The 15,131-nt window shown below is 33.1% G+C and overlaps 1 protein-coding gene across 1 annotated transcript; it reads left to right on the top strand.

Annotated features, from left to right (window-relative positions):
* Positions 1-778: 778 nt before the first annotated feature.
* LOC115241904 lies at positions 779-14,415 on the top strand. The gene is given in 7 exon segments (XM_029817865.1): positions 779-785; positions 970-1,043; positions 1,046-1,249; positions 3,137-3,322; positions 8,084-8,558; positions 13,391-13,621; positions 13,719-14,415. Coding segments are annotated over 7 exon segments (1,518 nt in total). The 3' UTR covers positions 14,060-14,415.
* The last annotated feature ends 716 nt before the right edge of the window (positions 14,416-15,131 follow it).

Below are 15,131 nucleotides of genomic sequence, written 5' to 3'. Positions count from 1 at the left end.
ATCGTGAACAGGTATTATATATTTATATCAGAGTTATAAACAAAAATATATTGTTACATTAAAACAATACTGCTTTAATAAATTTTTTTTTAAATTTAAGTATATAAATGTGTGTGTGTGTGTGTATTCGCATAAGATATATATTTTTATTATTACAGTAATTATATTATCAGTAAAAATGACGATCCCAACAAAATCTCTGTACCTCCACGGAGGCACAACAAAAGTAATAGTAATAATAATATTAATAATAATAATTTTAAATATACAGGGTGTCTTTTTAATCTTAACAGGAAAATATCTCAAAACCTGTAAGTTTTAGAAGGAAACTTTTTAGACAATAGTTGTTTGGTTTTGAGGGGGAAAAGAGATAGGGATATTAGTTAGACCTTGGGTGGTATTGTTAAGGTCATATCAAGGCCACATTGAATTTTTTAAATCGAAACCTCTATTTTTTATTGCATATTCTTATAGCCCTTGTCGAGACCTTTTCAAAACTTTATAATAAAGTATGTTTTCATTAAATACTTTTTGAGTTATTTTATATCTTAATCTGACATATTTTGATATAAAAAATAAAATATCTCATAAAATATTTAGTTTTCGATAATGTTACCGTAATATTTTTATGGGTAATTATGCATATTAAGGTCCCACCCCCGCAGGATAGTAATGTTGACATATGTTGTTAAGGTCATGACTCTGATCAACATTCCGAAGGTTTTAGCCGGCGGTCGTTGCTTATTTAAAAGTTATTAACAAATAAAGTTTGAGAAGTATGCTAGGTAATTTTCGAACATGTATAAAAGAATAGTGAGTTTGACCTTGACATAACGAAAGTCGTGTTGTAAAGTATATGCGTAGACGCAGTAGGTTCTGCCCCCCCCCCTACGGGGGGCTTCATTTCCGGAAGATATAACCTAACCAAAACCAAATTTTAGTTTTAAGTCAGAAATATTTTCTTTACAGGATTTCAATTTATCGTAGCATTGATAGGCAAAAATACTGTTATAATTGGACAAAGTTTAATGGCACAAACTGTTTTTTTTTGGTAAAGTTATCAGTATACAACTTTATCGGAAGTTATCTAAAGTCCCAAATGGAAGATATAGGCTACTCTATTTATCAAAGTGCTTGGTATGAATTTCCTATCAAACTGTCGAAAAATCTAGTCTTCATCTTTATGCAGACAGAAGCTCCAGCCATGTTTCAAGCTGGAAATTTTATTGTGGTAAAATTATCAACTTTAGTAAACATTTTGTAAACTTCTTTTTCATATCTGTTTGTACTTCGTATAATGGTCGATGTTTGAAATATAACATGTGTAAATATAAAATATTTTCAGAAACTATAAATTTATAATATGTTTGACAAAATAAAAAATAATTAAATCTTATAGTTTATTTTTTTTCAAATGTCATCAATAAAATTATTAATTAAAATCGTATTTAATTATTATCAATCATTGCAATCATTAAATTATTATATTAATGCGGCAAGATAAAACTTAACAATTTTATTTATCTATATTTGTTCGGGATTTCGCTAAGAGAGCGTTCGTAAGTGAGCGCGGTGCGCCATTTGTGCGACGTACAGTTACGCACACGCGCTTTATCCTGCGCAAAGAGCGCGTGTCCCGCATCGGCACGCGACATTACCGGCGCCCAATTACCGACGCCCACAGAAGCGCGATAAAAATAAGACGCTCGGCGTTTTGCGTAATCTGTCTCCGAATTTCTGGAAGGTTCTCATCCGCGCACTCCGGATGTGAGTTAGCAATTTTGCACGAAGAGGAACCTTCTGGAAATCGGAGCAGATAAAAAGGCGCAGGGCACGTGGCCCAAGCGCAGTCGTTCGCAAGAAATCGATTAAGATTCTTCGCAGCTTTCGCACATCGACAATCTCTGAAAAAGACCAATTTACCTCGGCTATTAACTCGGACTCGAATTATGTAATACGAATTTAATATTTATTAAATTGTGCTGTGATAATTAGTTTATTTATTTGATTAAAAGCAAATAATCGAAAACCTAGTGTAATTTATTGCGGAAACTCTGATTCTCGCACCTTCTCGAATAATATCGCATTATATTTTCTCAGTATGCCAACTGCGATGACCTGCAACATAAAGAAAAAAAGTGTGTTATTCGCTATGGATTTGAACTGTATTTTCACTTTGGACAGATTGAATCTATACTATTTAATTTAACGGATAACCAGATGAAATAAAATATAGTATAGATACCTAGGAGGAAAACGCACACTTTTTTCTAACATTTCACATAGTAAAGGAATAGTTGCTCCACGGACGACAACAATTTAGAATCTGTGATATGAATTTTTATTCAACGAACATATTGCGTAAAAGCGTGACTTGCATTTATATTTCATAATACTTTAAGAGTATTAAAGCTGACTGATAAGCATGTACAGTCTGTTTGATAAGAGCGTGTCCGGCAAAACTCGATATACAATTTATTGTAATAACTTGGAATAAAATATACACATACTACTTGATTAAAACTGTGATGCTTTATTATTAATAAGTTATCTAGTCGCCTTCGTTCTCAATAATTGCCTGGCATCTCCGAGGCATATTTTCACCTAATTTTATGGCATACTCTTGAGGTAAAGATTTCCAGATCAACTGAGTTTGTCGAACTAACTCATTGACCTTCCAAATTTTTTTCCACGAAGTTTAAGCTTAATCCAAGACCAAATGTTTTCGATGGGATTTGCAGCCGGTGATTGTGACGACCAATCCACGGCTTCGAATCGCGAAATCACGAATCGCGTATGCGGCACTCATGGCGAAATATGTTTTTTTATCACGAAGATTGAACGACAACTGAAGTTTTCTCTACAAAGCATCTTAGGCGAAGGGTCTCTCTACCGGCACCTGTTGGAATTTTCCGTTTAACGGTTTCCATATAAAAGTTTTGCTGGACATCCTCTTATCAAACAGACTGTATATCTTACACGTTGAATAAAAAATGAATTATAATACCAGCATTTTGTGTCGATACATCGTCGGTGGCTCTAAGAGCATAGAGAAAATTTGATAAGAAAATATCTCTTACGTAATATCTCTCATGAATAAAAAATAAGTTGGAATACTCGTGTTCTGTCGATATAGGGAGCAGATCATCGGTTGGCATTAGTTAGAGTCATTATCTCGACAATGGCAAGTGAACGGTGGAAAAACGATATCGCATACGCGATGACCCCTTTCAAATTGATTGCGTGGCCTATCGGCGTATGGCCACTTCAAATTTATAACATTTATTCGCTATTGCGTTGTGCTTTAGGCACTTGTTGTGCGGTAAGTATCTTTGAGAACTCGCAGATCATTGATACAATTGCGACTGTTTGAAGACAATGAAGAATATTTTCTACGTTGATATTGCAACGCTCTAAAGTACATTTTGACGTAGCGATGAGAACATAAAAATTTTACATTTCCTATTCTTGATAACGTATAGTAAAACGCTTTTTCCAGCTGTAATAACATTTTAGATGGGTTGTTAATCAATAGAATTGCAAGTCATTGAAAAATTCTAAGGAATAAGAAAGATAATTTTTTTATATGATTTATGTATGTTTTTTTATTATGAAAAATTATACGATTCTTTTCGAGAAATGTTATAGAAAGCATGCATTATACAGTACTTATTTTATGATTCTATCATAACAATTGTATGTGAAACAAATTTGATAATATGCCACAAAATATCACATAAATTTTAAATAACATTTACTTTTGTGAAATTTTTTTGTTTTAGATCTTAACATAAAAAATTTTTTTATTTATGCAAGTTTTGTTATACAGGGTGTCCGGTAAAGATTGTGCCAACGCTCGTGAGCGGGTAGAGCACAGTAAACTGAACAGAAAAGTCTACAGGACTTTTCTGTTCAGTTTACTGTGCTCTACCCGCTCACGATCGTTGGCACAATTTTTACCGGACACCCTGTATACAGGGTGTCCCAAAGCACCCTTGACAACGCTCGTGAGCAGGTAGAGCACAGTAAACTGAACAGAAAAGTCCTGTACCATTTTGCAATTTTCGCAATAATTATTGAAATCATAATTAAAAAAGATTGGCGAATGAGCGCGCGTTTCGCGCGGCTAGACCGTGGGACGTACGCTCTAGGCGTACCAGCGGCGAGCTTCGTAGTGTCATACGGCAACGAAAAGTTTAGTGGCCCCGCGACGAAAGTCGGAGTACGCGCGAGCAGCGAGCGGCCATTAATAACAATTATTAAATGATTTAGATAAATAATGCTAATTGAATGCTTGCTTAACAATTATAAAAAAATTAATTATTGAATAATAATATATTATTATTATTATTATTTTATTATGATTTTTAATTATTTTTTTACGTTTCGTGGAAAAAGAAACGATAAGAAAGATAAGAGTTGATGCTGCAATAATATACTTACAAAAGGAAACGATCGAGAATCTATTGTGAATTTACGATCCTTCATCAATGTAGGATTCATAATTACGGTAAAACACAATAAGAAATTAAAATTGTGAATGCTGAAAATGAGATATCTATGAAAAAGAAACAAAGGATCTATCGTGTGAATTTAAGCTTTTGTTAATTTATTATTTACAGTTACTATAGAAAACAATGTAATCATTTTCTATCGTTTTTTTTTTATTCCTTCGTCAGGATTGCAACAAATGTTCATACAAAAATATTCGAATACGCATATCAAAAAATATAAAGCCTCCGCTAGTACAAAATAATAAACGTTTCCCGCTTCATGTATCGAAATAAAATGTCTTATTTACCTCATGTGTCGAAATAAGATATCTTACTTCGATATATGAGGTAACGATTATAACTTGTAATCGTTGTGTTCTGCTTGAGATGGTTCTATTTATATTTTCCCGAAATAAAATTATTTTGTGGCAAGGAAACGCTATCGTTTCCACACCACCTTGAGGTAGATAGCTTGGCGCGTTTTTTTAAGTGGTTTCCCCAGTAGGCCTAATCCACTCTCAAAATTTAATGCAATAACTGTTCGAAGTGTCTTCCTCCTGCTTGTAAGCAGAGTTCGACTCTTCTTTTGTCGCGTCGCATGGTGCGCCATGTCCGGCGTAATACTATTAAAGGCCGCTAAAATAGCTTCGCGTACCTCATCTTCGGTACCATCACGATGGTGCTCGACTGAAGCTTTTACATAGCCCCAAAGAGAATAGTCTAGCACGTTCAAATCTAGCGACCGTACCGGCCAAACGATAGGGCCACCTCGACCTATCCATTTGTCCGGAAAACGCGCGTCTAAAATTTCTCGTACTCGACAAGAATAATGTGCGGGAGCTCCATCGTGCTGAAAAATCAGCGTTTCTCGCGTGCAAAGAGGAACGTCCTCCAAAAGTTCCGGCAACTTGTTCTCAATTAACTCCGCGTACGTCTGTCCATTGAGATGTGGCGGAAGGAAATATGGGCCGATCTGAAAATCGCCGATAGATACATTACGAGGACAGTGCGGGAAAAAATATATTTTAATTCACAAAAATATTTACCACTCTGTTCGCAATTACTCCTGCCCATACATTTATCGACCAGCGATATTGAAATGAGCACTGATGGATGGCGTGAGGATTCTCCTCTTGCCAGATCACGAAATTGCGAGAATTAAAGACGCCATTTGGTGTGAATGTGGACTCATCTGTCCACAAGATATGGTCGGGAAATGAAACGTTTCGCCGACACAGTGCGAGGAACCCTGCGCGTGTTTTGTTAATGATTATCAAATGCTGAAAGTGCCGTGAATATCGAAGAAAAACTGAAATTAAAAAAATGAAAATACTCTCGCAGAAGTGGACGCGCTGTATTTCGTCTCGTGCAAGAAGTTGCTGTGTCATTAACATGACGACGTACTGGTACATCAACACGGTTTTGATGTTGTGCCAGAAGAAATCCTGTTCGTTTTCCTCGTCGGACACAATCCGTTATTGTTACTCTTGACGGATGCCGCTCACGATTGGGAAATCGCTCTGCGTAAATGCGCTCCGCGGCACGAACATTTTCTCCGGCCATCCCATAACAGATAATCATATCTGTATACTCTTCCGCCGTATAATTCATTATTAAAGCACTTTAATACACAAATAACTTTAATACACAAATAACTGGAAGAGTCGAATTCTTTTTACAAGCACGAGGAAGACACTTCGAACAGTTATTGCATTAAATTTTGAGAGTGGATTAGGCCTACTGGGGAAACCACGCTACAAGAATATGCAAAAATATATAGGGTGTTCCATTTAAGAAATTCAAAATGACCTTTACGTGACCTTCATGTCACTCTTCAAGGTCAAACTGATGGCACCGTCTTATGCCCCCCTAGAAACTATACAACCTTTGTCTGAAACATTTTGTCGAATTTTCCTTATTTTCCGAAATATTTGCCTGGGGAAATTAAAATAAAACACCCTGTATATATATATATACAGGGTGCGACATTTATAGCGATGCGGGCATATTTTTCGGAAACGAAGTGAGATATCAAAAAATGTTTCAGACAAAAGTTGCATGGTTTCGAGAGGGCCACATGATAAAAATATGGATTTGACCTTAAGTGGTCTTTTCAAGGTGAGGTAAATGCGGTCGATGTTTTCTTAAATGGAACTCCACATTTTTTATTACATATTCTTGCAGCTTACCTCAAGAACTTTTCAAAACACTATAATAAAGTATTCTTTCATTAAGTACTTTTTGAGATATTTTATATTTTAAATGCCCGTGAGATTCACTTTTAAACCGTAACAATCGCGATAAATACGGAGCGATTCGAATCCGACTCTAGCGAGCCATCGCGCCACGTCCGTTACTAACTGCGATTCGAAATCTATCGAAATGCAATTGCGATTCTCGAAGTATCGAACTGAAGTACGCACAACGTGAATTTATCACAATAATATATATATATATATATATTATTTTAATAATATCTTCTTTTTTATTTTAATATTGAAGGATGACATATAATCAAATATACAAATAGGATAACTCGGGGGAAGATACCATACTTAACTTTGAAAAACAATATTTTTGTAATTAGGTCTCGGTTTTTTATTATTTTAACAATAACAACAAAAATTCTTACAAATGTGGGTAAGATGCCAGACAACTGGGTAAGATGCCATCATTCCGTAATTCTTAAGTTTTTTGGTAAAGATTTTTTATTTAATCAAAGTAAATTCAAAAAATATGCCATATGTAATAATCAACATAGTTATAATTATTTTTAATTGTATAATACTAACTTTTTATACTTTTTGCGATTAGATTTTATAGAAAGTAACTCGATGTCGATATCTGCATGCCGGAATAAGATGCTAGAACTGTCATCTTTCTCTGATAAAAGTGCGGCATTTTACCACACAGTAAACATTAAATATAAAAATTAAAAAAAAGATACACAACACATGTTAATATTTAACATATGTAACATACAGGTTACATGATTTACTAAGCATATTAATTTAAATAAATCTACTCACACTTGAAGAGTACTTACACATAAATATTATGTAGCAATAATGTTATATTTTAGAGTACTATACGATAAGATTTAAACTAGCCATATTTTTTTAACTTACCTTGATTAATTTAAAAATATAGCACAAAGAAACAACAGCGCACTCGTTTTGTCATCTGCACTATACACGATCAGCTGAGTAGATTAGTGGTATCCTTTATTGAAAAACTTAAAAATTATGGAAAAATGCCATTTTACATGTCATCTTCCTCCGAGTTGCCCTATGTGATTATAATACTTTGCATAAATCAATCTAAAAGAACATTTTTTTACATGGTATTTTATAGAGTGAAAGACATAGGGGGGGAGGCGAGGGGGGAGAGGAGGGGAGAGAGAGAGAGAAAGAGAGAAATTGAGCAAGAGTAGGAAAGAGAAAAAGCATGAGAGTGAAAAGTAGCATTCAAATATTTTTTTAAATAAAAATATTTGTTAGAAAGAATTTATTGGAATGGAATGAATTGGTCAGGAATGAAATATATTTTTTTGAGCACAAAATATCATTTATGGGGAAATGTCTCAACAGAGCCTAAATGTGATCTTGCCTTCCATGGAGCTATACATGGGCTGTACTGACGTAGAGCAAAACGTGGACTGTCTGATGTTAATCGGTTGCGGACTTCTCGGTGTGTTGAAGACGACATGGTTCCGCATTTATGCAGATAGTTTAATTATCAATTACGACTCTGCTCTAAACGATTATCTGACGATTGGTAACACAAGAGAGCGCGACATTATGCGAAAACATGCTTTTATAGGACGAATTCTTTGTTTTTTCATGCTGGGCTTTTCTTACGTTAGTTGTTTAATATATGGGATAATTCCTTTTTTGAATTACGACCAAGGTAATCGGATTAACATAACAAACGAGGATATGATATTGGAGTATGCTATACCATCAAGATGCACTCTAGAATATTTCCATTTTCCAACCAGCATGTATAAACTCATTTGTCTCGTCGAAACTGTTATAATGATACTGGCAACTACAGCTAATCTTGGTAATATTTATCTAATTTTTTATAAGCATTTTGAGTCTTAGCCAGTATTAGTAGGAAACAAGAATTTTTTTATTAAAAAGTATATTATTCTACAATACACACACAAAGATTTTTATTGAATTTATTAATATTATGCACTTTTTTATTGAATATAGATAACATTGCAAAGGCGCGAAAGTTTGCGTGGTTTCACAGCAAACTGTTCCATTGAGATAGTTCGAGATGCATTAAAAGCGGCCAGTTCTCCCGATCATATTAAAATAGATAGAAGAATTTCTTTTTTTAAGAAATATAAACGAAAAGGATTACACAAATGATGGTTGTTTCAATGTATCTCAATACTACTTGTTCACTGCCCGACAATGATTCGTTCCGTTTCCCTAGGGAGATAAACATAGGAGTGAGAATACTTATCCTACGTTAATCATATGAGTATCCACACTTCTACATTCACCTCGCTAAGAAAATGGACATTATCGGCCAATGTTTAAAAAAGAAAAACTTAAAATTTTCGGAAACTTTTACGCCTTATGCAATGAATATCATGTTTTATATACATATATATGTACATATACACATATACGCATATATGCATATACGCATATATCCATATATCCATATACAGGGTGGTCCTCGTAACGGTCGCCACGATTTTTAAGGCACTTACAATAATCTGACATAAAAAAGTCATAAACAGAAATTTATCAGTTTCTAACCGGCAACAAATTGCAATGAAACACCGATTAATAGTATCAATGACCTTCGAGAATGCATAATAAGGGCCTGCAGAAGCATAAAACATTCCAGTTCAGTTGATGCTACACATAATAATTTATTGAAAAGAGCAGAACTATGTGTTGCGGAAGGTGGAATGCAATTTGAACATCTACTTTAACTAGTCGTTCACCGGATTTATCTACATTAGATTTTTATTTGTGGGGATATTTAAAGTCAGTTGTATACAATGAAACACCGATTAATAGTATCGATGATCTTCGAGAACGCATAATAAGGGCCTGCAGAAGCATAAAACATTCCAGTTTAGCTGATGCTATCATTAAGATGTCATCATTAAGGTGATGACACATAATAATTTGTTGAAAAGAGCGGAACTATGTGTTGCGGAAGGTGGAATGCAATTTGAACATCTATTTTAACTAGTATGTTATTATTTGTTTACTATTTACGTTTCTAGTGAACTTCCTCGATAGCGAAGAATTACGCTTTAGCGAATTTAAAATGGTTTATTTTGTGTTGCAATGTAACTTAAAATAACATTGTGTGTACTCATTGAATTTGTTTCGCTACCCTCTACATTATTATTAAAAAAATACAATGGTTCCATTTAAAAAAGTCAAGGTGACTTTGCTTTTTTATGGAAAAAAAAAATGTTTGGTCAATTTTTATTATTGCAATTTGTTGCCGGTTAGAAAGTGATAAATTTCTGTTTATGACTTTTTTATGTCAGATTATTGTAAGTGCCTTAAAAATCGTGGCGACCGTTACGAGGACCACCCTGTATACAAGATGTAACTGAAAAAACGTATATGGAGCATCAGATACAGGCCAACAATCTAAATCGAAAAGTCCTGAACCATTTTTTGATCTAACAATAAGCTTTCTTTTCATTGTTATGCGATGTTAAAGTAAGTTAATCAGCGTCTATCTATACAGCGGACAGCCGTCTCTCTACTCCGACCCCCACCGTACTTTCCCTGCTTTCCGCTGTAGACAGGCGCTGATTAGCTAACATCATTTAACAACGAAAAGAAAGTTCAAATAAAAAATGGTTCAGGACTTTTCGATTTGGATTGTTGTCCTGTATCTGACGATGTGCTCTATATGTATATGTATACATATATACAGGGTGGTCGATTTTAAAAGAGCCAGTCAAATATCTCGAAAAATATGGAAGATACGGAAAAACGTTTCAGACCTTTTCATCAATCTCCATGTTTAGAACAGTTTCTTTTCTTGTTTTCAATGCTGATTTCAAAACACAAATAGCGTTTTTATTTGTGGACGAAAGCTTATTTCGTTTTTTTTGTTTTTAAATCTGTTAGTAAAGAAAACATTCTTTCTGGGTCGGCATTTGAATTTGGAAGCGATATAACAGCATTTAAAAGAGACTTCATGTTGGGATATTTACGTTTTACAATTTCTTTCCACATCTCATCAAAGTTTAATTTTGAAAAATGTTCTTTTTCTGCTGTTGTAAAAAATAACTCAAAAAATACTTAATGAAAAAATACTTTATTATAGTGTTTTGAAAAGCTCTCACGATAAACTACAAGAATATGTAATAAAAATGGGGAGTTTTCTATTTAAGAAAACATCGATCACATTGACCTAGTCTTGAAATGATCACTCAAAGTCAAGTCCATATTTTCATCATGTGGCTCCCTCGAAACCATGCAATTTTTGTCTATCGGGCTCAGTTTTCGAGATATTCGCATGGTCCATATTTTTCGAGATATTTGACTGGCTCTTTTAAAATGGACAACCCTGTATATACAGGGTGGTCCATTTTAAAAGAGCCAGTCAAATATCTCGAATAAATAAATCCATGCGAATATCTCGAAAACTGAGCCCGATAGACAAAAATTGCATGGTTTCGAGGGAGCCACATGATGAAAATATGGACTTGACTTTGAGTGATCATTTCAAGACTAGGTCAATGTGATCGATGTTTTCTTAAATAGAAAACTCCCCATTTTTATTACATATTCTTGTAGTAATAAAGATGAAATATTTTCTTTAATATTATTTTTGTGACACGCAGAATTCGCATGTCTTAAAACATGTGTGTTGCACGAAATATTTTTTTGACATAAGATGCAATGATATAAACTATCATCAGAAAATACTTTACATATCCAAGATTTAATTCTATCATCACTAATTGTAAGCCAAGCTTCTTGAAAGCTTTGCTTAGGTTTTTTTTTAATTTATCACATTTTTATACACAACAAAAAATAGGCAGAAACAAAGATCTAAAGAAGAATGAATAAAACGACAGATAAATAATAAAAAAGAAGAAATAGAAATAATATCAAAATATAGAAATAAATATATAAATTTGAAATAATCAAGACTTACAATCACAACTGCTTCAGCTTCTTGGATACCAAGATTTTACAAGACATGTATAAAATATGTTGACTCGCAAAAGGCAACAAGATTATCTCAGAAGCGCCATGAAACAATAACAGTACAGCGTATGAAAAAAATTCACAACACACGAAACAAATGAAATAATGCTTCAGTTGTGAAATGTCGCTGTGAAATAACGAAAAATCATCATGTCCCGTAAGTTAAATCAAAATATTATTATTGATATTTGTTAAGAAAGTTTAATCTTTAGTTTTTATCTTCTCCTTTCTCTTACATAATATATATCTTATTTTTATAGAAGAAATGAATGATGGAGAAAATGCAAGTTTGCAGCAGTTGATGCAACAGTTGTTGCATCAACAAAAATTACAAGACGAGAGACAACAACTGTTGCATCAACAGTTGCAATATTTGCAAAGCAGGCAAGAGGAGCAGCAGCAGCAGCCGCCGCCGTCGCCGCCGCCGCCGCCGCCGTCAAAATCGGATTCATTGCAAATCGCGAGCAACAAAATCAGAGAAACGTAATCAACCGGAATATCTGATTAATTAGCAATTTCATAATGTTTTGTTAGCGAGAGGTAGCTTTGGGGATAGTTTTCGGAGTTTAAAAATGGAGCAACAAAATCGGGAATAGAGCAACTAATTAGCAACAAATTAGCACTAAAAAAATATGTCGTGTTTTTATATTAAAAAATTTTTTTTTAATGGCTGTGCTAACTTTAACCTTAAGTTAGCATAGCCACTATTTTCTCCAAATCGGCTGGAGCAACAAAATCGGGAATTGAGCAACAAATTAGCAACAAAAGAGCACTAAATTTTTATATAAGTTTTATTCGATTATGCTAAAGTGGCTGTGTCAGTTTAATAGACGTGAGTAGCCTATATCTTCCATTTAGAACTCTAAATATTTCCCGATAAAACTGTACATTGATAGCTTTAAAAAACCAATAATTTGTGCCATTAAACTTTGTCCAATCATAATAGTATCTTTGTTTTTCAATGCTATAATAAACTGAAATCCTGGAAAGAAAAGATTTGCCTGCTAAAAATATAGATTTTCTTATATAACTTAATTTATAATACATTAATAACAGCAATAGGCTCAGTTTACAAATAATTAAGTGAAAAAACTGACAGAGTCAAGACTTGGCAGAGCCAAGGCGCGGATGTTAGTGCGCGAACTTATTATTGTTAAATTTTATTAACAAATGTGCATTAAAAATGTACGTTTTGGACCGTTTTTTGGTCCATCTTCAGCGTGGATATAAATATATAAAAATTAAATTGGTATTTTAAAATTTGATATATACACAATATTTGTTGCTGCAGTCAGATTTTAAATCAAAATTAATTAATAAGAAAGAAAGGCTCACTAAAATCCGCATAGAATCTGTACAAATTAGTGGGTAACGTCCAAACGCCATCGCCACATGTGTATCGTCGGTGATTTATAATATAATGATTTAATTTTAATTTAAATTAATTTTAATTTAAAATTTGACTGCAACAACAGATATTGTGTATGTCAAGTTTTAAAATATCAATTTTGTTCGGGAGTCGATTTTTTTGATACATATCTTTTGATTACAAAAATAATAATTTAATTATTATATAATTTAATAATTTAATAAAAAATAAGTAATAATAGTAATAATAAATATTGTTTTGTATATCAATGTGCAATAAGACAGTACTGTGTATCAATGCATTTCCCAAAGGTAACGACGCGTTGTTTCTTAACATTACATTGCATGTTTGCGGCCAAATAAATATTCTGAGGATACATTTCATCAACTTTGATGTTACAAGTCCGCAAATCAACAATCGTTTCAATGCATTAATTCAAAGACATCGTTATCTGATAACGCTGACTAGAGAACTTGCTGATCTGATCAGTTTCGTATTGCTGATGGAATTATTCATTATCAGCATATTATTATGTATAGTGGGTGAATATTACATTACTTATGATTTTTCAGAAAAATATATAAATTACACATTTTTAAAAGATATATTCAATAAATATAACACAAATATTCTTTTCAGGATTTCAGTTTATCTTCGCGTTGAAAGTCAATAATACTGTTATGATAGGAAAGAGTTTAATGGTACTGAGTGCTATTATGACACAATTAACGCTGTATGGTTTTATCGGGAATTATTTGAAATCTGAAATGGAAGACATAGGGCTCTCTGTTTATCAAAGTGCTTGGTACAATTTTCCTGAAAACTTAACAAAAAACGTAATTTTCATTCTTATGCAGACAAAATCTTCAGTCGCGTTCCAGGCTGGAAATTTCATCGTAGTCAATCTATCAACTTATGTGAGCATTTTAAAAACCTCTTTTTCATATTTGTCCGTGCTTCGTATAATGGTCGAAGTGTGAAATAAAAGGTGCAAATAAAAGAAAGAGAAATCTGCAATTTGTAAATATTAAATGCGTTCAATATAGCACATGTTTTCAAAATAGAATTCTATGAAAAAATATTTATTAAAATGTCACGGAATAAACTTACCATCCTCCATAATCTGCTTGTGCTATTTCAATTTTTCCTATTTAATATCAATATAATAGAAATAGAAATTATTAGAAGAAGTGCAGCGTATTTGAGATACTGTTGATATTATAATTTGGAATACCACGAAAAATTGATGATTTTATTGTCATTTATCAGCAAATATTGGAATTAGATAAAAATTCGTACAACAAAATATCTGAAAATGCCACCAGAAAGGCTAATATTTCATTATGGCTGTGGCGAGCAAGTTTGTGTAGATTCGAAATTATTATAAAATAAAACTGATAATTCAAATATGGTGCGCTTTCCTACTAATGCATTATCATATTTAAACAGTTTCTGACATGTAGAATTACCCATATCACGTTATTTTCTATCAGTTTTTTTTATGTAGCCTGTAGAATAAAAAAAAATATATTTTCTCATATTTTTACTTTTAAATAGATCAAAGATATAGGGGAAAGTAGGGTAAAACCGGGTACTTTTTGGATTTGTTTTCCTACAAAAAATCTGAGAGAAAAAAAAATTTTGTCGACCGTTAGTAGTCTTTAGTGAACCTTAAGCTATGAGAAAATTAGGCTAGTCGCTGAAAAAAAGTTTTTGGTTACCAAGAATAACAAGATTTTGTGGAGAAGTCAAAGTACCCGGTTTTCTCCTACCGGTAGAGTCAAACCGGGTACCCATTCGAAAATATGCAAAACATCGTGTAATTACAAAATCTAGATTTATTTTAATCAAAATACAATATAAAGATGTATTCTATTGACAAAAATCACAAATAAAGATATCCCCTTGTTCGACGATGCTGCAGGACTTCCTTATTTAATTTTTTAGCTTTAGGGGTCTTAAAAAGCTTTTTTTTTTAGTGGTTTCTTTTTCTGAGCGTTAGTTTTTGTTTCCAACTGCTTTTTGTAGAGAATCAAAGTTAAGATAACAGTT

The sequence above is a fragment of the Formica exsecta genome, unplaced genomic scaffold (genome assembly GCF_003651465.1).
Source record: "Formica exsecta isolate Colony F162 unplaced genomic scaffold, ASM365146v1 scaffold536, whole genome shotgun sequence".
In the NCBI taxonomy this organism is placed as follows: domain Eukaryota; kingdom Metazoa; phylum Arthropoda; class Insecta; order Hymenoptera; family Formicidae; genus Formica; species Formica exsecta.
Note: the sequence above shows the minus strand (reverse complement) of the source record. Positions and strands in the feature narration are given on the sequence as shown.